This window comes from Fusarium venenatum (assembly GCF_020744135.1).
Source record: "Fusarium venenatum strain MPI-CAGE-CH-0201 chromosome Unknown EDB82scaffold_4, whole genome shotgun sequence".
NCBI lineage: Eukaryota > Fungi > Ascomycota > Sordariomycetes > Hypocreales > Nectriaceae > Fusarium > Fusarium venenatum.
In genome coordinates, this window is record NW_027072132.1 from 4,656,872 (window position 1) to 4,674,757 (window position 17,886).

General features: G+C 49.5%; 6 protein-coding genes across 6 annotated transcripts; 3 read left to right on the forward strand and 3 right to left on the reverse strand.

Moving 5' to 3' along the window:
* Window positions 1-15: 15 nt before the first annotated feature.
* EDB82DRAFT_515654 (origin recognition complex subunit 2-domain-containing protein) lies at window positions 16-1,976 on the forward strand. Its single transcript, XM_025738613.2, has 2 exons — window positions 16-1,732; window positions 1,782-1,976. Exons 1-2 carry the CDS (start codon window positions 111-113, stop codon window positions 1,894-1,896), a joined length of 1,737 nt encoding a protein of 578 aa, XP_025593356.2. The 5' UTR covers window positions 16-110; the 3' UTR covers window positions 1,897-1,976.
* EDB82DRAFT_569447 (uncharacterized protein) lies at window positions 1,977-5,118 on the reverse strand. Its single transcript, XM_025738614.2, has 2 exons — window positions 4,322-5,118; window positions 1,977-4,273 (listed from the first exon to the last, which is right to left on the reverse strand). The coding sequence occupies exons 1-2, from the start codon at window positions 4,899-4,901 to the stop codon at window positions 2,184-2,186; spliced, it is 2,670 nt and encodes an 889-aa protein (XP_025593357.2). The 5' UTR covers window positions 4,902-5,118; the 3' UTR covers window positions 1,977-2,183.
* A 3,523-nt stretch (window positions 5,119-8,641) lies between these two features.
* EDB82DRAFT_329149 (uncharacterized protein) lies at window positions 8,642-11,121 on the forward strand. The gene is made up of 3 exons (XM_065607488.1): window positions 8,642-9,743; window positions 9,813-10,199; window positions 10,649-11,121. Exons 1-3 carry the CDS (start codon window positions 9,077-9,079, stop codon window positions 10,969-10,971), a joined length of 1,377 nt encoding a protein of 458 aa, XP_065463441.1. The 5' UTR covers window positions 8,642-9,076; the 3' UTR covers window positions 10,972-11,121.
* Window positions 11,122-11,469: 348 nt separating this feature from the next.
* EDB82DRAFT_515690 (uncharacterized protein) lies at window positions 11,470-12,294 on the reverse strand. Its single transcript, XM_025738618.2, has 2 exons — window positions 11,907-12,294; window positions 11,470-11,854 (listed from the first exon to the last, which is right to left on the reverse strand). The coding sequence occupies exons 1-2, from the start codon at window positions 12,162-12,164 to the stop codon at window positions 11,720-11,722; spliced, it is 393 nt and encodes a 130-aa protein (XP_025593361.1). The 5' UTR covers window positions 12,165-12,294; the 3' UTR covers window positions 11,470-11,719.
* A 65-nt stretch (window positions 12,295-12,359) lies between these two features.
* On the forward strand, window positions 12,360-14,925 carry EDB82DRAFT_579972 (amino acid permease-domain-containing protein). The gene is made up of 2 exons (XM_025738619.2): window positions 12,360-13,837; window positions 13,889-14,925. The coding sequence occupies exons 1-2, from the start codon at window positions 12,824-12,826 to the stop codon at window positions 14,714-14,716; spliced, it is 1,842 nt and encodes a 613-aa protein (XP_025593362.2). The 5' UTR covers window positions 12,360-12,823; the 3' UTR covers window positions 14,717-14,925.
* A 352-nt stretch (window positions 14,926-15,277) lies between these two features.
* Window positions 15,278-17,085, reverse strand: EDB82DRAFT_515695 (formate dehydrogenase). Its single transcript, XM_025738621.2, has 3 exons — window positions 17,001-17,085; window positions 16,888-16,935; window positions 15,278-16,450 (listed from the first exon to the last, which is right to left on the reverse strand). The coding sequence occupies exons 1-3, from the start codon at window positions 17,001-17,003 to the stop codon at window positions 15,404-15,406; spliced, it is 1,098 nt and encodes a 365-aa protein (XP_025593363.1). The 5' UTR covers window positions 17,004-17,085; the 3' UTR covers window positions 15,278-15,403.
* Between the last annotated feature and the right edge of the window lie 801 nt (window positions 17,086-17,886).

Here is a 17,886-nt window from a genome sequence, read left to right on the forward strand (position 1 = left end):
CCTTGTAACTCATGACAGTATTTACTTCCCATTTCAGTACAACATCAACATTACAAGAAATTTGCCCCGAGAACACTATAGGTGATCCTATCACCCTTAAAGACTCCAACATGCCTCGAAGAAAGGCAGTCGAAGAGCCTGACTCTCAACAAATTCCTATGAGATCCTTGCGAAAAAGAAATCACCAAGAACTCGAAGCCATCCCAGAAAGCGACCAGGAGGAAACAAGCCCCGTAAAACGACAACGCAGTTTGGATCACCAGTCCCCATCAGCCACCGGTGAAACAAATGAACACATAAAAGGTTTCAAATCGAATAGTCTAGAGGATCATGCGGCCAGCGAGGCCGAATCATTATCGAAAGTCGACCCAGAAGAGACCCCTAAACCTGCTCCGAAGCGACGAGGTCGACCACCGAAGAAGGCAGTCAATGACGGGTCTCCCACGCCCAAAGCAAACCGTACCGCTCTCTTTGAGACGCCCACAAAGAAAGCACGATTTGGTCTAAACGCCGATACGCCCGGAGGAGCAGATCGATCCGCCAAACGAAAGAGCACACGAGCGTTGATCGAACATGTCGTTGGCGACGACCTCACAGACGAAGAGGAGTATGACGGCCTTGCGCAGCAAATATACGAATCTAGTGAAGACGAAGATGCTCTTGAAGGCGATAATGCCATCTCGGCAGAGGCATCAGGTGTAGATGAAGTCGCAACACCTTCCAAGTCAACGCCTCGGCGCAAAGCTCAGCGAAAGAAACCTGCCAGATCTCCGACTCCTCCCCGCGACTTACCTCCTCACGAACTATACTTTGCGCATAATAAACCTGGTCGATCAAAGACATCCAATAATACGCTTGGGTCGCTGGCTCTGCTCACTCACGACGAGTATTTTACTATTGTGAGAGAAACCAATGATCACCATGAAGATGATATAGAATTCCTGGAGAGTTTACATGCCGAGTCATTTCCACAATGGACTTTTGAGTTGTCGCAAGGGTTCAATCTATGTCTTTATGGGTATGGTTCAAAGCGACGATTATTGCACAAGTTTGCAGGTCACCTTCACTCTCGAAGCCAAAAAGACAAAGGAGACAAGATTGTCATGATCAACGGCTATGCCCCTAATACTACAATGCGTGAAATATTGAGCACAATTGGTTCAGCTGTCGATCCAGCCCACCGCATTCCGCTTACGCAACCTGCCGTCATGGTCCCGGCCATTCTCTCTCATCTCAACACTAACTCTTCGACAATCACGCTTGTCGTCAACTCGATTGACGCAGCACCACTTCGCAAACCTGGGTCCCAAACTGCTCTGGCGCAACTTGCAGCGCATCCTCGTGTACGATTAGTATGCTCAGCTGACACGCCAGACTTTGCGCTACTTTGGGATATTGGTGTGCGGTCGGCCTTTAATATGGGATTCCATGATTGCACTACCTTTGCCCCGTATACAGCCGAATTGGACGTTGTGGATGAAGTACACGAACTTCTTGGACGGAACGCTCACCGAGTCAACGGTAGAGAAGGTGTGGCGTTTGTTCTTCGCAGTTTGCCCGAGAACGCCAAGAATCTATTTCGTCTACTGGTTGGTGAAGTACTGATCGCCATTGAAGAAGAAGGCGATGGCGGTGATGAGCCAACCGGTGTAGAGTACAGAATGGTGTATAACAAGGCAGTGGAGGAATTCATCTGTAGTTCCGAGATGGCCTTCCGAACACTGCTGAAAGAGTAAGTTTACACCAACTTGAGTTGCAGGATCTTTACTAACGGGTACTAGATTCCATGACCATCAAATAATCACGAGTATGAAGGATGCTCTCGGAACAGAACTTTTGAGCTTGCCGTTTAGAAAGGACGAGCTGGAGGCAATTCTAGAGGACCTCACGTCATAATGTAACTTTCACTGTAATATATAGAACCGGAAGCATACATAGGATCATCGGCGCTGGTGTTGGTATCGGACAAAATACTGAGCAAGCTTTCTTGAGTAATTGACATTGATAGGGGTATTAGATATAACATGCAGGGAGCTCGTTACCCTGGAATTTAGACCACATCCTGGAGCCTTTTGTGAACATTCATTCATCTCTATCCAGCCGCCTGACCTACCCGAATGTCTATACCATTCATCTGAGAAAAAGAATCACCGGAACGCCGCCTTTTTAGAGGTACCTCCATATTAGACACCCAGGCTTTTCACACAAGTCCAGAGCACCACGGGCACAATGACATTGTCATTTCCGCCGGTAAGAACCGCTTCTGTTAGACTCGCCATCGAGGCGCACATAACAGCATTTCGAGTACCAGCAATGGCCCCCGGCTGGTCACCAGCAACTGGCCAGCCGCCAACTCGTAGCCAGATACTGGCGGCGCCAAGGCCTAAGACAACGGCCACTGCAAACGCGAAACTGCCCTCGAGACTCTTGCCACCGCCCCAGAACCACTTCCGACGTCCGTATCGACGACCTATGAGTGAAGCCGCTGCATCTCCGAGTCCTACGCAAATAACGCCAGAGACAAGACTGACATCCCGAGCTGACACTTCCCAGCCAGACAGGTAGCCAGATCCCGTGCGTGGTAAGGAAGCAAGGCCTAGCCAGAGAGGAATCGCACATCCAATAAGAAGGAAGATGTGTGATATAACGACAGGGCCGCGGAAATCCCTACCATCAACATACGGCGCTAGGAATGAGGCAATAGGCTTCGATAGTGGGGGAAGTTGGCTCGCTCTGAGAAGATCCAAGATCAGGAACACCGCCAGAATTAATGAGAGGGCCAGAGCTGCGTATGTAGGATCCACAAACGTTGCAGGTAGGAACATCCCAACCATCATAAAGTGAAATACCTTGCGCCGTGTGTCTACCTCATAAATATCCTTGAGTCGAAAAACGATGGTCAGACCAAGAATCAGGATGCCTAACCAGTAGACGCTCAACAGAAGCCGGGTGTTTGCTTCACCAAAGTCGTTATGGCGAACATGCTGCACCCATCCAAGCCGGCACTGCTTGTCTTCTGTCGGATCCACCCTTGGGGGTAAGCAAATCCATCGTTCTAAGTTGTAACTTCTAACTTGATATCGAAACCAAGACCAATTACCCAGAAGGTAACCTAGAGCCCAGCCAATGGGTTCATTGCCGTCTAGAGCAACCCTTTCAACGTAAGTACGGATGCCGCCCAAAACGACCACCAGTATGCTTGCATAAACATACCCGGCGTAAAGCCACTTCCTCATTGTCGCTTGCTCTTGTGTCAGTCTGAAGAAGGGTCGAACAGACATGGACGTTGCCCGTTTTCTACGTCCCGAGGGGGTATGTGTTGCATTACGTCGGTTCCCCGAGTCAAGGTGCAGTAAAGTATGTCTCCGAGCGAACGACCAGTTGCCGGAACCATCCACAGCTGTGGGGGAAGACGGCGCGCTATCAGCGTCTGCCGGACCGGCAAAGCTAGGCCCGAATGTTTGTACCTTTGCGGGCTTCCTGAGCAAAGGACCCCCTTCGTCTTCGGAGGAACCAGCGGTGTCGTAAACCGCATCCTCATGCTCGGCTCTCAACAATTCGTTCCTGAGGCGGCGCAGAGAGAACAATTGCCAGAAACTCTTCCATAATGGTGGCTGCTGATTGAACGAAACTCTACGAAACCGCCACTTTGGCACCCTGGCCAACGTAATTCCCCAACGAATGACAGGACCACAGAATACAAGAAGCGACAAGCCACCACCCCATAGGAGAGCCTTGAGAATGAGAATCTGGGGAGAAGAGGCAAGAAGTAGAACGTTGATAAGTGCGATTGACAGTAGCTGGAGCTCAGCCGTCAATAGACTTGTGGTGGTAAGATAATGTAAGACAACGCATAGACTTTGGTGAAGAGGGTACAGCAACACTGCTGTTTCTCCTGATATGAAATCTTCAGGGTGTTTGGTTTCGAAGTTTCCTCGCGTCTTTGGACTCCAGACCAATGGTATGCAAGTGATACCCCATGCTATAACATCGTAGGTGGCATATGGGTCGACTTTTGGAATAACGCTTTGTGGAATAGAAGCAAGACTCAGAACAAGGTTCGGAAGTATTGCGGCAGGGTTATTCGACGAGATCAGAAGTGAAACGAAGAGGGTAATTGCCGAAGGGTATAATATAGGAGCGGGGTCGAAATGTGCTGGCAGTTCGAGGGGTACTGTGTGGGATGGTGACTTCTTGCGGTAGGCCCAGGCCATAACCCGAATGGGATACAGAAAAAGGAGCCCGGCGTACAGAAGGCCGAGAAGTAAGATATCTAGAAATTGTGAGTCAATGGAATAAACAGTGGATAGAATATGTATACCTTTGCCCCATATCTTCAAGAGCTGCAAAACCTGTGAATTTGAAGCTACCATAAGGCCCAAAGCCAGAACAATGCCCGCCTCAGTTGCACGTCTTACAACCACCCGTCTTCGTCGTTTAAGAGCTTCGAGCAAACGTTTTGCTTCCGGTGTCTCAATAGGCGTAGGCGTCTTGTCGATGGTGCGTGCAGTCTGGCCATCGGAAAGTGCTGGTGACGGAAGAGGTGACGAAGACCCAGACAGAGGTTCATTAATACCTCTCAGCCCTTTGTGCAAGTTTGACCTTGGCGCTGGTAAACCTCTCAAGTAATGTTCGTCGTCGGCTTCGGAGCCGCTATCGCTCGTCTGCGGAGAGTCCTTGAGAAAAGATGGCCATGTTGTCGATGATGTCTCGGGGGAAGCATCGTCACTGGTCTTGGCGGATTGCGCTTGGCGGTTGCGTAGAGAAAATCGATCCTGAAGATGCGGCAGGTCTGTACTCTGGTGGTGATACGGGTGAGGCGACCGCGATCGAGCTTGAATTATTGCTTGTTCTTCGGGGTCGAGGGCATTAAAAGAGTCGGGGCTGAGATGCTCTGTCATGACGAGGGTGTTCAAGGTGCCGCAACAGCAATCATCGAGTATGAATGGGGTTGCGCATGCGCATCGAGCAGTGTGAATGAGAGAGCGTCGCAAATGGATACGGATCAGCGGAATTAATGTGTTAATGAGAGTATAAAGGTGTTGAATTAAAGGCAATTCCCGTCTGTGGCTTTATCCACGGTGACGATTTTGTTGACAGAAGCTTGAGCATCTGTCTATAGGACGGCCACATGTGAAAGTGGCCTTGTGCATCGGCCGTTTCGTCAGCCAACTAAACTATCTCCCAATCAAGACACAGAACTGGAACTACCAAAGCACGGCCACAACGAGCCACGATAATATGGAGTGGACAGTGGCTCAACATTGTGCAATAAGGATGTGATTTTCCAGAGTTAAGTTAAGCTTCAATTACCCGACAATAATAAAATTGTTACCTACTAAGATTGGTACGTAGCGAAGGAGTGAGTATATGCAAGCCGATATATGGATAAATCACTTTCTCATAGCTTGTCCATCACACATGTTTCTTAGCAGCAATCTTATTCCTTTGACGATATAATATCACGGCATTCCACTGCAATAGCTCCTCTGATGACTGGTACGTACTCGACAAGCTTAGAGGTAGGTACTTGCCTCAAAGGGAAGCTTATAAAATACACTTTCCGGATTTTAGAGTCCACAGGACAAGGAGACAGCAGCTGTCATGTGTCTATCACGTTGGAGCCTCTTATGAGTTTTCCAATTGTCTTGTTGATGGAAAACAGCTGCAATCAAGTCATCACGAAATGCATGCCGTTTCTCTCTGTACGTCTCCCGAATGTGATGACCAGGGTTTTCGGGCGGTCTAAATTTAGGCATGCGTCTTTGAACCCTCAGCCAGTGGCAGACGCCAAATTAACTGCGCCTGTCCCCAGAAACTCCAGCATACGAGGTCCACACAGGCTGTGCTACGATCTCAAATACGCGTGTAGTTGTCAGTGTGATGATATACGTCAACCTCAACTTGCGACTTACTTCGGTATCGCAATGAAACCACCTGATGCTCTTCTTACCTAGTGGCGTGATACCATTGCCAAAATCGCAGGAGTTGACAACTGTTATCTTAGAAAGCATCGCACGGTCAGCGCTACGTATCAAGTGCAAAACGCCAAGGGTGCAGTATCAACGTTGTCAATAGCACATTGGCTCAGCCATTGACTTCAAAACCTAAAACTCGGTCAACTTCAGCTGTCCCACGATAATCTGCATGTTAACTGTCTGGTAGCAGCTTGTCTCGAATGGTATCTGCTGGTTGGGTAAGAAATGTGCTAAGCGTTGGCTAACTGAGATGACATGTCTCAGTCAAAGAAGTGTCTCAACCACAGGTGGACGATGGCTCGCCGGATCATGAAAGACTTTCAAAACTTCCACTGTTCCTGTTCTCCAAGAGAGGGGCTGGAGTTTCAAGCTACGAAGTTGAGGTGTAGTGACTTGAACAGCGATTCGGTTCATCATGACAGCCAAGGCCGTGTAACTATCAATAATAAATCATCTATCGGCCAACCATGCTGTTTCGACGACATTCCGGTTCGCAACGGAGTCAACGTATGTCAACTGCCAAACTTGGCCCCGCGGAGCATTTGCGGACATTCGTGTTTAGAAGGTGCGCACGATGATCATGGCAATTGCTCAATGGAAAAAAACTCTTGGTGATGGGCCGTGAGTTCCGGTCGCATACATCATTATCCGCTTGGCACATTACCAAATCCGCTTCGTCTTAAGACGGACACGCCGTTCGGAGCCAAGGACTGTGCACGTATCCATCCTCGATCTCACGTACAAGAAAATAAAAAAGCACCAAAAATAAGAATCAACCGAAATTTCTATCGTATTATTACCCAACATAATAGGGCATATCCGTCATCACAATTGACGATCAACTCAGACCAGGGTCGTGGAGGAGTCTTGGCGATGTTGATCCGACACAAGAATAACCAAGTTCAATGACCAGAAGGCGTCACTGGGTCCTATAATAATAATCAAGAACATCAATTGCACATATCAAGCAGGGGTTTTTTATGTTGCATCAAAGAAAAGCAGGAAGAAACTATGATATTGACGAAGCGTTAAGATTTGTGTCAACCCTGCTGACCTGGGTTTACTTGGACAGCGACCTCTTGCGACACAAGATCAACTCACAGGAAGGGTTGGATAAGGGAAGGCAAGAAGGCAAGCTGGCAAGCAACCTCAAAATCAGGGACAGGGTTCAGGGGTCAAACAGAGCGGGTCAAACATGGAATGATGACCGGGGCCATGCGGGCAGTAGAAGGCACATCTACTGGGACCAATAGCTTGGGTCTGAACGTTGACCCGCTCGTTGGTGCCGATGCTCATCTTTTTCTGTCGATTTTCTCGTATTCTCATGTCAGGGAGGCGATTGTCTCTCCCCCCTTCGACGTTTTCACATAAATTAAATTGATGATGGAGCCTGAGAGCTTTTTAAAGAATACGAAGAACAACACGATGCTCGTACTCTGTATGTGCATGAATGATTATCATGGCACACCAAAATTCTTGCAACAACATCGTCCGTTTACCGTTGCATCCACAGTGACATCACCCAAGTAGTATCTAGCGTCACGTTGGAGAGGCGCGGCGCCATCTACACGACGGAGGGATAGACAGGGCAGGAACCAGGGGGCCAGAAGAGACCTGTGCTGTTGCAGTAGCTCTGTAGACAAAAACAACGATGCAATGTGGTTGGGTTGGGTTGGTTTAGATCTCATGTGCAGCAAGCACCTACCATCCCACATTGAAGATCGAAATTGTCACAGCCAACTTCAACAAGTCAGGCAAATGCAGTCACAGTTTTAGGCTCAATAAAGGCTGAAACACCCTTTAGTTTCTACAGCGATGTAAATTGCGAGCCTCAGCAGCTCCGCCCTCGTCAGATGTACATACATCAGGTCAGCCAGCCAAAAAAAAAAAAAAAAAAAAAAGACTTCCCAAGGGCTGGCCAGGTAAGCAAACGCCTCACTGGACCTTATCGGCCAAGGGCTAGACTGACCTTGTTGAGCCGCCCCTTCGCGCCTAAACTCCACCCTAAGCACATCCCTTCCAAGCTCCCCGGGCTTGTTTACAGCGCGAAGGGCCGGGTTCTCAAGGGACAGCCGTGTAGCGTGGAGCCAGCCATCTGAACTTGGCCTGGCAGCTAGACAAGGACTAGCTTTCGGCCTAGGTAGCTTCGGGGAGGCTGTCGTTAAAAACTGCAAGCGGCTCCCTCCCAGGCCGAAAAAAGAAACACACCAACTGTTTAGTACATACATAGCGAATTGTCCAGACTTGCAACGACCTTTCTTCTCTTTTGCCACGACAGACAAAAATAAAGACTACAGCAACAAATCAAAGCCAGCTTACTTGGACCACTGTGATAGTCGTATGCAGCTCAGCCTCCTCTCGCCAAGACTAGCCTAGTTCTCGGGACTTTTAGCTGAACAGATCCCCCATCCATCATCAACGAACGATCCACTGGCATCACAAACGACAAGTTGCATTTGACACAAAACTCTCCTCTTGTGTTGTTTGCTAGAGATTGGCTTGCGTTGACTCAACTTGACGAACTCAGCTCGTGTAACGCCCAGTCACTCCACTGCATCCACTATCCACTGCCTCCACTCCCTCCCCCAGCACCTCCATCAACTGTCAATCTCTCTGTCCACTTGGGCTTCTCTCATCCGCACATCACCAGTTCTGTATCCATTGATAATAACTGGAACTGTGTTGACTCCTCCCTCGGACGCTAGAGACACCTCCTCAGAGACTCCTCTCTACTTGGCACACGACACCTTTCATCATCGATAAAGAGATCCGCTCCTCTCGTCAGCTGGCGTCTGCAGATTCTTAGACCCTAGCTTGTTTACTGTACTGCACTGTCTTCACCACTCGCATTCTGGGTCCTCACTACTGTACCTCGTCAACATCACCATCACTTCCTAGCCAGTCGTTTCTCGTTTCTTCCCCAAAAGCAAACCAAAAAAAGCTGCTTTGTTGGGTCCGCATATTCCTGGACTATTTTCAGCCGCTATACGTCCTTTGCATATTCGTCTCCAGTCTTTGCCTCGCTTGATATCGCTCTGATCGACTTACAAAACTCACCGTTCTTCCATCCTCCAAGTCTTTTTGTTCATTTGTACATCATGGCATCTAGCGACATCAAGCACGATTACAGCATGGAGGCTGGACTGTTGAACACTGACCGAGAAGAGAGAATCATGTCAAAGGAAGCACTACTCCAGGATTCGGAATCTGCCCATATCACCCCAAGGACAACTACCAGAAGGATATCCCCAGCAGGCAAGGCTTTGATTGCTCTGGCTGCTTGCTGTCTCTTAGGAGTCGGTGTGGCATCTATTGGCGGTGCTACTCGTTTCTGCCCTGGACATCTCCGCCATGGAGATCTCATGGGAAAGCATGGCATGAGCGGTCACCGAGCAAACCTTTCTGAGTCTATAGCACAGATGGTTCGACGACAAAACACACCAGCACCCACCGACACACAGGATTCTACCGCCGACCCTACTGATGCCGCTGTCGACGAAGCTTCTAATGAAGCTTCGGCACCAACAGCCCCAACGGCTCCCACTGCACCCACGGCTCCTACAGCTCCAACTGTCCCAACTGCGCCCACTGCCCCTACGGCTCCTTCAGACACCGCAGTGCCGCCCTCGGATACTGCTGAGGCGCCTACGGACCAGGCTTCCGCCACCCAGGAAGAGCCATCTGAGGAGCCAACCGATGCTGCCACAAATGAAGCATCAGAGACACAGAACCAAGCATCAGTCACCCAACGGCCATCTGACACGAGTGAGCCATCCTCACCCTCGCGACCCGCGAGCTCTGAACTTGACGAACCGACCTCTAACCCGGACACAGGCCGACCTTCTGCCACTGCTGCCCAATCTACCGAGGAGGACTCTGCCACCGAGGATACTCCTTCTGCCACCCAGTCGGATGAGGAGCCTACTGAGCCTGCATCAAACACGGCTCCTACCCAACAGACTACTCGTCGTACCACAGAGACTCGACAGTCAACTCAGGAGTCCGACCCCGAATCAACCGCCGATGATTCCGCCACTGCCACTGGTACGTCCGACTTGGAAGAGGAACCTTCCGAGACTGCTCTCTCTTCTCGTGCTTCAACATCCAATCCTCCTGCTCCTAGTGCTACAACCTCCACTGCTGCCAGTACGTCTACTCGAACAACCTCTTTGCCTGATCCATCCTCTTTTTCTGAATTGCCGTCCGAAACGGTATCTTCGGGTGAGACAAATCAATCCACCGTCCTTGATGATACCTCCACTGTCGCCGATGCTTCCACTGCTTTCGACACTGACACTGCCACTGTCCCCTCATCCACTACTGACGACGCGAGCGATGTCCTTTCCGATTTGACCTCGGAACCAGCTTCCAAGTCAACACAGGAGTCAGGTACAGCGTCGCAGACTTCAGAAGAAAGAGAGACAACCACCGGTATGTGGGATGGATCAGCAGCAATAAGACCATCCACCGGGTCATTGATGCGGGTCCAACTCCCCAGCCTGCTGTGATATTTTTACTTCGTGCCATTTTCCCGTAAACCGAATGCCCTGACCTCGTGACTTACGCAAGTGCGCCAAAACCGGGACAAGTCGTTTATTGTCACATTGATTATTGTTCTCATGACACCTGCCAAACAATTTTGATGATCGCATTTGCTAACTCAATCACAGACGACCAGGAAACTGCAACTCAGACCGACGAGGCTACACAAACCGATGAGGATGAAACCACAACTGAAACAGAGTCCGCGCGAAGAACTATCACCGGCACAGGTACCAAGGCAACCTCTAGCGCTATTCCTAAGACCTACACCTCGACACTTGAGGATGGCGGTGTCACCACATTGACCTCAACCTCTTGGGTTGAAGTTGTCCCTTCTGCTGCTGCTACTGGCAGCAACGACCCTGACCTCCAGAACGCTGCTCCTCGATCAGTTGGTTCAGTCCTGGGTGCAGTTGTTGGTATGGTCTTTGGCGGTTTCATTCTTCTGTGAGCAGAAGACTATCTTCACATTTCTCCGCATCACGCGACGATCACCACACAGACATTGTGGTAGATGAACAAAGCTGTTCGGTCATGGACGGCAGCTCATATAATATGGGCTCATTATGAATTTCACGGTCCTTTCCTCACGGGTACAAAATTGGGTAAATAGAATAGGACAACATCAGACGCTTGGGTATATGGGGAAGCGTGTTATCATTAGACGAGAGCTTCCACGTAAGGTTGCATCTCGAAGGAGATATGGATCATTAATTGGGCGCTTAGCATATTAGCAGACAGCGATCGTATCTAAAGGCATAGTACATGAGCGAATACAAGCCATTTGCATAGTTCTGTATCTTGATGATAGGCTATGACAAAGATCTGATGTGATGTTATTGTAGTATGCTTGAAGTTGTATACATCCCATTGAGATATTACAAGCTGCATACGCCTACTAGCTGGCAATGCACTATCAATCTTGATAATAAAAAAAAGAGTGTGGCGCTAGGGAATAATGATCAAGTTCAACAAGGCTGCATTATCACTACAATGTTTTATCAAAATAGAAACTCTACAGAGGTTGCGACAGTGCTGTAGTTATAAGCTGTATGCCACTGATTGTCATGAGTCAATGAACAAATAGAATGGGCTAATGGTTGATTAATTGCTGAAATTCGAGGGTATAACCAATGAACGCCAATAACTTCCGTATGACCGCATATGCCCTTTTCGCCATCTTCCATCCTGGCGTCTGTTCAGCCAGGACCTATCCTAGGCATATCATGGTGCTCGCTTAGTTTTGACAAGTATGTGTTAAGTTCCTCGACACGCTCTTTGTGTGTCTTGAGAAGCTCAGGTCGTGACCCAGACGATTCGGCCAGTTGAAGGAGCTGATGATCATGTTAGTAAGATGCGCTTGAACTTCAGACTGGACGCGCTTACCCTCTTCTTCTTAATTTCTTCATGGCGCTTCTGAGACTCGGTTTTCTGCACCTCCGGCTTCTCCTCGTCATCTTCGTGGCGAGGCTCATCGTCTCCGTCCTTCTTCTTCCTCTTCCTCTTCTCTTCGTCCTTGCTTCCAGTGTCGAGGTTCTTCTCTAGATCGGTCTTGTCGCGCTTCTTCTTTTTCTTATTGATCTTGGCGCCCTTAAGCTTCAAGGCGCCCCCGCCACCGACGGCAGCATAATCGTCGGACCCCATGTTGTTATGTTGTGATGCCAGGAGAAGAGATGGCAAAGGTTCCCAGGACCATGTCGTTGAAGTAAGTCGGGTGACTAAGCATATCGTGGCGGTGCAAGTGGCTGACCCACCACTTGAAACGGCAAGGGGGTTGTGGCTCGTTGCTGTTTTCGGACCATACGCGGAAAGGAATAGGAAGCAATTGCATAGACAAAGCAAAGCTTCCTTCCTCGTGATGAATTGAGGAAGGTCTCCTATCTTGGTCCTTTCCATTCTTTGTCTCGTCCACATCAAGCACCCCACTTACAAACAAACATCCCCTTTTTTGGTGCTGAATTAAATAAAGACTTCATGAGCAATCAATTTGATCATTGATGAATACAACTGACTCTTCTTCTTAATTGTACTTTTATACCCTCCATCTTTAATCTCGACCGCTTGAAAAACGACATCTGCTTCTACACGACATCGATCCTCACAGATCCTCCTTCACGAATCTTCCATTGCGATACTTCTCAAAACATACGCTCGAGACTTGCGCGACTCCCAATCGTTATGCGCCTTTGCTGTTAGCAGCTGAAATCCGAACTCAAACACTGGTGGATTATACTTGGGAGGGGAAATATCGATTGACCCGTCGCTAAACAAGAGGAGGAAGGACAACGACAAGACGAACCACCATGGTGCCCTCTTACGGTCAACCGGGGAACACGAGGGACTCGCTCGAACTCGCATCTTTGGCAAGTTCGAGCCAGCTCAACGATGAGGGGGCAACAGAAATATCGTCTCGGCAGAGTATATCGTCATCGCGAAGACTATCTCTCGAGCTTGACGACCCATTGAACAGCGCTAATCCCGCGAACCCCGGTGGGAGAATGCATCGATCATACTCGACAACGTCAGCCTTCGAATACTCAGGCAATATGTTCCCTCTGAGCTCAACCGCAGGTGCTGAAGGCTATGCCCCCATTGGTGCCTCCAACTCCAGGATGAGGCCAGCCGGTGGCTTGGGTGGGGGGTCGTTAGAAAAGAGCAAGAACTTGACATATCTTAACGGATTGTCACTAATCGTCGGACTAATTATCGGCTCCGGCATTTTCTCGTCGCCAGGTGCGGTGAGCAGTAAAGTTGGCTCACCAGGCGCTGCGCTACTTGTCTGGATCATCGCCGGTATCCTTGCATGGACAGGTGCCGCATCGTACGCTGAGCTCGGTGGAGCGATGCCACTCAACGGAGGCGCTCAGGTGTACTTGGCAAAGACGTTTCACGAGGTTTTTGGTTTCTTGTTCACATGGGTGGCTATGCTGGTTCTCAAGCCTGGTAGCGCCGCCATCATCGCCATCATCATGGGTGAATATCTCGTTCGCGCATTCATTGGTCCTGACGCTGAGTATGTCAACCCTTGGATCAATAAGGCTGTTGCGCTCGTTGGGCTCTTGATCGTGACATTCTTAAACTGTGTTTCCACAAAGCTGGGGACGCGTGTGAATGATGCACTCATGTTTATGAAGTTCATCGCTTTGATCGGGATCACAATCACCGGTATCGTGGTGATGATAACGGGAAAGACGCTCAAGGGCGAGTCGGAAGTCGACTGGAAACCGTCTGCGCTGTTTGACAACACATCGACAGATATGTCCGCTTGGGCTCTGGCGCTTTACGCCGGCCTTTGGGCATATGACGGCTGGGATAACGTAAGTGGTACACTGGCTAAATTATGAATCCGGAGTGCTAATATAATTTAGACAAACTACGTTGTTGCCGAGTTTCAAAACCCGGCCCGAGACTTGCCTCGAGTCATCCATACAGCAATGCCCTTGGTTATTCTCTCCTATGTCCTGGCTAACATTGCCTACTTTCTTGTTCTGCCTCTCAAGAGCATGGACGGCGCCAACACGGTTGGTGTCATGTTTGGCAGCCATGTTTTTGGCCCTGTCGGCTCCCTTGTTCTCGCCCTCATCGTCAGTGCCAGCTGCTTTGGTGCTCTCAACTCCTCAACTTTCACCTCCAGTCGTCTCGCTTACGCCGCTGGCAAAGAGGGCTATATTCCATCTATCTTTGGCACTATTGGTGTTGGAGCCAGTCCTCATGAGCATGAGCTCAGCACCCTGCGTACTCGCAGCTGGTTCACTCGTAAGATGAGACAAATGTTTGGCGACGAGGATGCAGGGCTCTTTTATACGCCAATATACGCTCTCATCCTCAATGCTGTTCTTACAACAGGATACATAATTGTGGGCGAGTTCAGCACCCTTGTCACGTTTTATGGAGTTGCCGGCTATGCTTTCTACTTCTTCACCGTTCTCGGCGTAATTGTTTTGCGCGTTAAGGAACCTGAACTGCCTCGCCCTTACAAGACGTGGATCACTACACCCATCATCTTTTGTTGTGTTAGTATCTTCCTTCTCACACGCGCTGTATTTGCGCAGCCCTTCCAGACACTCTCGGTCGTGTTCTTCGTGGTGGCAGGTGTGCCAGTCTACTTCTGGCGCATCAGAGGGCGCGATGAGCAGGTCTTGAGAAGAAGAGGGCATTCCGATGAGGATAAGAAGTGGTATCAGTTTTGGAAATGATCATGATTTGAGAGATCCACGACAGCATGATAGGGGTTTGAGAAAAATGACAGCGGGTACATGTCATGACGGTGAAACACAGCGTATGAAGTTATAGCGAGATGAAGTTTGACGATGGCTTACATAAGGAGGCATATCAATATAGCGACTATGCATGTGTATTATTAGTATAGTAACAAAGTAAAATAAGATGAAAATGAAATAAAGTATTCTGCTTCCAAAACTGATCCCAGATAATCCACTGACAAGCTTTCTGTAAGCTCTTGAACGCAAATTTTAAACGCATAAAATGATCACTATTAGACTACCAACAATGCTGGTTACCTCAGTATCCCACGATACAATTCAAGATGGAGACGTGCCGATAATGATAGGTCTAATGGTCGGGATTGATGTTTTCTTCTCCAGTAGAACTGCTGTTTCTCAAGAAGACTTTGGTAAGTTTCCATGATGCTAGCTTTTAAAGGGGGCATTATGATCCAAAGTCGAAGATAAAGTAGTAGGTCGATCGAAGTAAACATTAAAGCATCAAACTTCATACAATAGGTCGCTATGAGAGAAAGAAGGTATAACTTTAACAAATTGTATTATCTGCAGCGCTGATTACTTTTGACCCGCGTCTATAATGCAGTTGATCCAAAACTATTCATCATCATGTAAATATCATTCCTTCCTTTATGAATACATCTATTTCTTCTCACGCTGACCATAGGCCTTGGTGGCGTAGTCACCCTGGTAGACAATGAGATCGGTAGGGTTGTAGTCGTGGCGACCAGAGAGGTAAGAGTCGATGATAGCCTTGGTACCGTTGGCGTATCGGATCTGAGCATCCAGAGAGGTACCGGACATGTGAGGAACCATGGCGTTACCACCGCCCCAGTTGTTCTTGGCGTTTCGCAGAGGGTGCTCCTTGGGAGCGGGCTGGTGGTCCCAGACATCACCACCGTAACCGGCGAGGTGGCCAGACTTGAGGGCAGCGGCGACGTCCTCCTTGACAACGATGGCGCCACGGGCGGTGTTGACAAGGTAAGAGCCCTTCTTCATCTTGGAGATGAGGTCCTTGTTGAACATGCCCTTGGTCTTCTCGTGGAGGGGGCAGTTGATGGTAACAATATCACACTGAGCGAGCATCTCCTCAAGAGTGTCGACGCGGCGGCAGCCAATCTCCTTCTCGGTCTCAGGAGAAAGGGGCTGGTAGTCGAAGTAGAGGAGCTCCTTGCATTCGAAAGGCTTGAGACGGCGGAGGACACGCTCACCGATGCGGCCGACAGCGACAGTACCGACAACCTTGCCCTCAAGATCAAACTCCTGCTTAGCAGCGTGGGCGACATCCCATTCACCAGCCTCAATCTGCTCGTGGGCAGGGACGAAGTTGCGGATGAGAACGAGGATGGTCATGAGAACGTGCTCAGCAACGGAGACGACGTTGGAGCCAGTGACCTCAGCGACGGTGATACCGCCGTTGGTTGTGTTGGCAGCGTTGAGGTCGACGTGGTCGGAGCCGATACCAGCGGTAACAGCAAGCTTGAGCTTCTTGGCCTTGGCCAGACGCTCAGCGGTCAGGTAACCGGGGTGGAAGGGAGTGGTGATGATAATCTCAGCATCCACGAGCTCCTCGTCGAACTTGGAACCCTCACGGTCCTTGTCGGAAGTGGTGACAAGAGTGTGACCTTGGTCCTCGAGCCACTTGCGGATGCCGAGCTCGTTCTCAGTGGTTCCGAGAAGGAGGGGTTGCTATGAAACATATCAGTTGCTGTTGGCCATGAAGATACGATTTGAGAAGTGATTGAGGGGTAATGATGCAGGACTGAAACATTGGGTGTAGGTTGGGTTGCATTGTTGTCACTCCAGGCGCCTGCAGTGTAAACCACATGAGAGCCATGAAGCTAGACACTGCCACCCAAGCATTACTCCCTGATGCTGTTGAAGATGTTGCCCAGATGTTGCCCAGACATTGCCCCGCATCAGTAGGCTGATAGTGGCTGATTCCCATGTAGTGAGACCATTTCCCCGCGTTTGAGATCGACAAGCGTGGAGAGATGGTGTGTGGGGAGATGTTTGTGGTTGTCGGTAGATGTGGAAGTGTTTGAGGTAGAATCAACGACCATTGAAGGTAATTGACAGAACAGTGAAGAGAAATCAAGCTGTAAAAGAAACATGGGAAAACATACATCCTTGGCGTGCTGGCCACCGTCGTAGAGAACTGCAAGAACCTTGACCTGTTGATGTGTTAGATGAGGCTCAAGAGGATATTGGAGAAGTGGGTTTAGAGGAGAATGCTTACCATTTTGGCGGTTGTGAAAAGGGTTGTTTGTTTTGTTGGAAAGGTGAGAAGAAGGAAGAAAGATGATGATGATGATGATGATGAGAGTGAGGAGGAAAGAAAGTAGAATATCGAGGGTCCAATGCCAGATATTTATGCTCTCGATGGAACGCCATGACTATGTGTCTTGTCACCAAGTAACGGGCACCCAGTGTGTGACGGATGCTCTCCACACGAGACAACACGGAAACAGCCAAGGATCCACATCTCACACACTGCAGTGCAATGAATGGATTGCTGCATGTTCGCCATGAACGGGATAGGAACCGTGGCACGGTCGAGGTCGGCCGAGGACTCGCTCACACAGCCTAACAGCGAATCTCCATCGATCCCGCGAATCCCGAAGCTGTCGGCATTCTGAGCCTAGGAGGAGGGGTCAGGGGTGTCATGGCATGTGTGTACGGAACAGTAGAGTGCAGTAATGGTTTGGTAGGCGTCAAAGTCTGGAAGCTTTCTCCATCTGCATCTCCATAGAGCTGGGTAGAGGATGAGGCGACTACAAGCGCCGAGAATGGCAACCGATAGGAGACCGGACTCTGAATAGCGAACCCCATGAGATACATGTCTTACAGTAGTGAATTGGCGCTTTTCCCAAGTATCTTAGCCACGGCGACCGGCCGATGAACCGCTAGATGCCGTCCCAAGATGAAAGCGCCGCGACAGATTAGAGCGGGGGAACGCGTGTGAGTGCGACCACACTCTCTTGAGAATGGGCTTACCGGAAGAGGAAAGTATGGCTCTTCCATGATGGAGGGCATATCTCGGTGTTCGGAGTTTGCTATGACTTAACCTTGACTGGGGAGAGCTCAAGGTGGAGGACAGAAGCTATGGCCACGAACCAATCATG

What these genes read in the sequence shown, in the direction of transcription:
- EDB82DRAFT_515654 (XM_025738613.2), top strand. Translation starts at nt 111, where the DNA reads ATGCCTCGAAGAAAGGCAGTCGAAGAGCCTGACTCTCAACAAATTCCT. An exon ending in TTCCGAACACTGCTGAAAGA is followed by an intron (nt 1,733 to 1,781) that starts GTAAGTTTACAC and finishes AACGGGTACTAG; the next exon opens with ATTCCATGACCATCAAATAA.
- EDB82DRAFT_569447 (XM_025738614.2), bottom strand. Translation starts at nt 4,901, where the DNA reads ATGACAGAGCATCTCAGCCCCGACTCTTTTAATGCCCTCGACCCCGAA. An exon ending in CTTGAAGATATGGGGCAAAG is followed by an intron (nt 4,274 to 4,321) that starts GTATACATATTC and finishes CACAATTTCTAG; the next exon opens with ATATCTTACTTCTCGGCCTT.
- EDB82DRAFT_329149 (XM_065607488.1), top strand. Translation starts at nt 9,077, where the DNA reads ATGGCATCTAGCGACATCAAGCACGATTACAGCATGGAGGCTGGACTG. An exon ending in CCAACGGCCATCTGACACGA is followed by an intron (nt 9,744 to 9,812) that starts GTGAGCCATCCT and finishes ACCCGGACACAG; the next exon opens with GCCGACCTTCTGCCACTGCT. An exon ending in GTCCGAAACGGTATCTTCGG is followed by an intron (nt 10,200 to 10,648) that starts GTGAGACAAATC and finishes ACTCAATCACAG; the next exon opens with ACGACCAGGAAACTGCAACT.
- EDB82DRAFT_515690 (XM_025738618.2), bottom strand. Translation starts at nt 12,164, where the DNA reads ATGGGGTCCGACGATTATGCTGCCGTCGGTGGCGGGGGCGCCTTGAAG. An exon ending in AAGAAATTAAGAAGAAGAGG is followed by an intron (nt 11,855 to 11,906) that starts GTAAGCGCGTCC and finishes CATGATCATCAG; the next exon opens with CTCCTTCAACTGGCCGAATC.
- EDB82DRAFT_579972 (XM_025738619.2), top strand. Translation starts at nt 12,824, where the DNA reads ATGGTGCCCTCTTACGGTCAACCGGGGAACACGAGGGACTCGCTCGAA. An exon ending in CATATGACGGCTGGGATAAC is followed by an intron (nt 13,838 to 13,888) that starts GTAAGTGGTACA and finishes AATATAATTTAG; the next exon opens with ACAAACTACGTTGTTGCCGA.
- EDB82DRAFT_515695 (XM_025738621.2), bottom strand. An exon ending in GTGGCCAGCACGCCAAGGAT is followed by an intron (nt 16,451 to 16,887) that starts GTATGTTTTCCC and finishes TATGTTTCATAG; the next exon opens with CAACCCCTCCTTCTCGGAAC.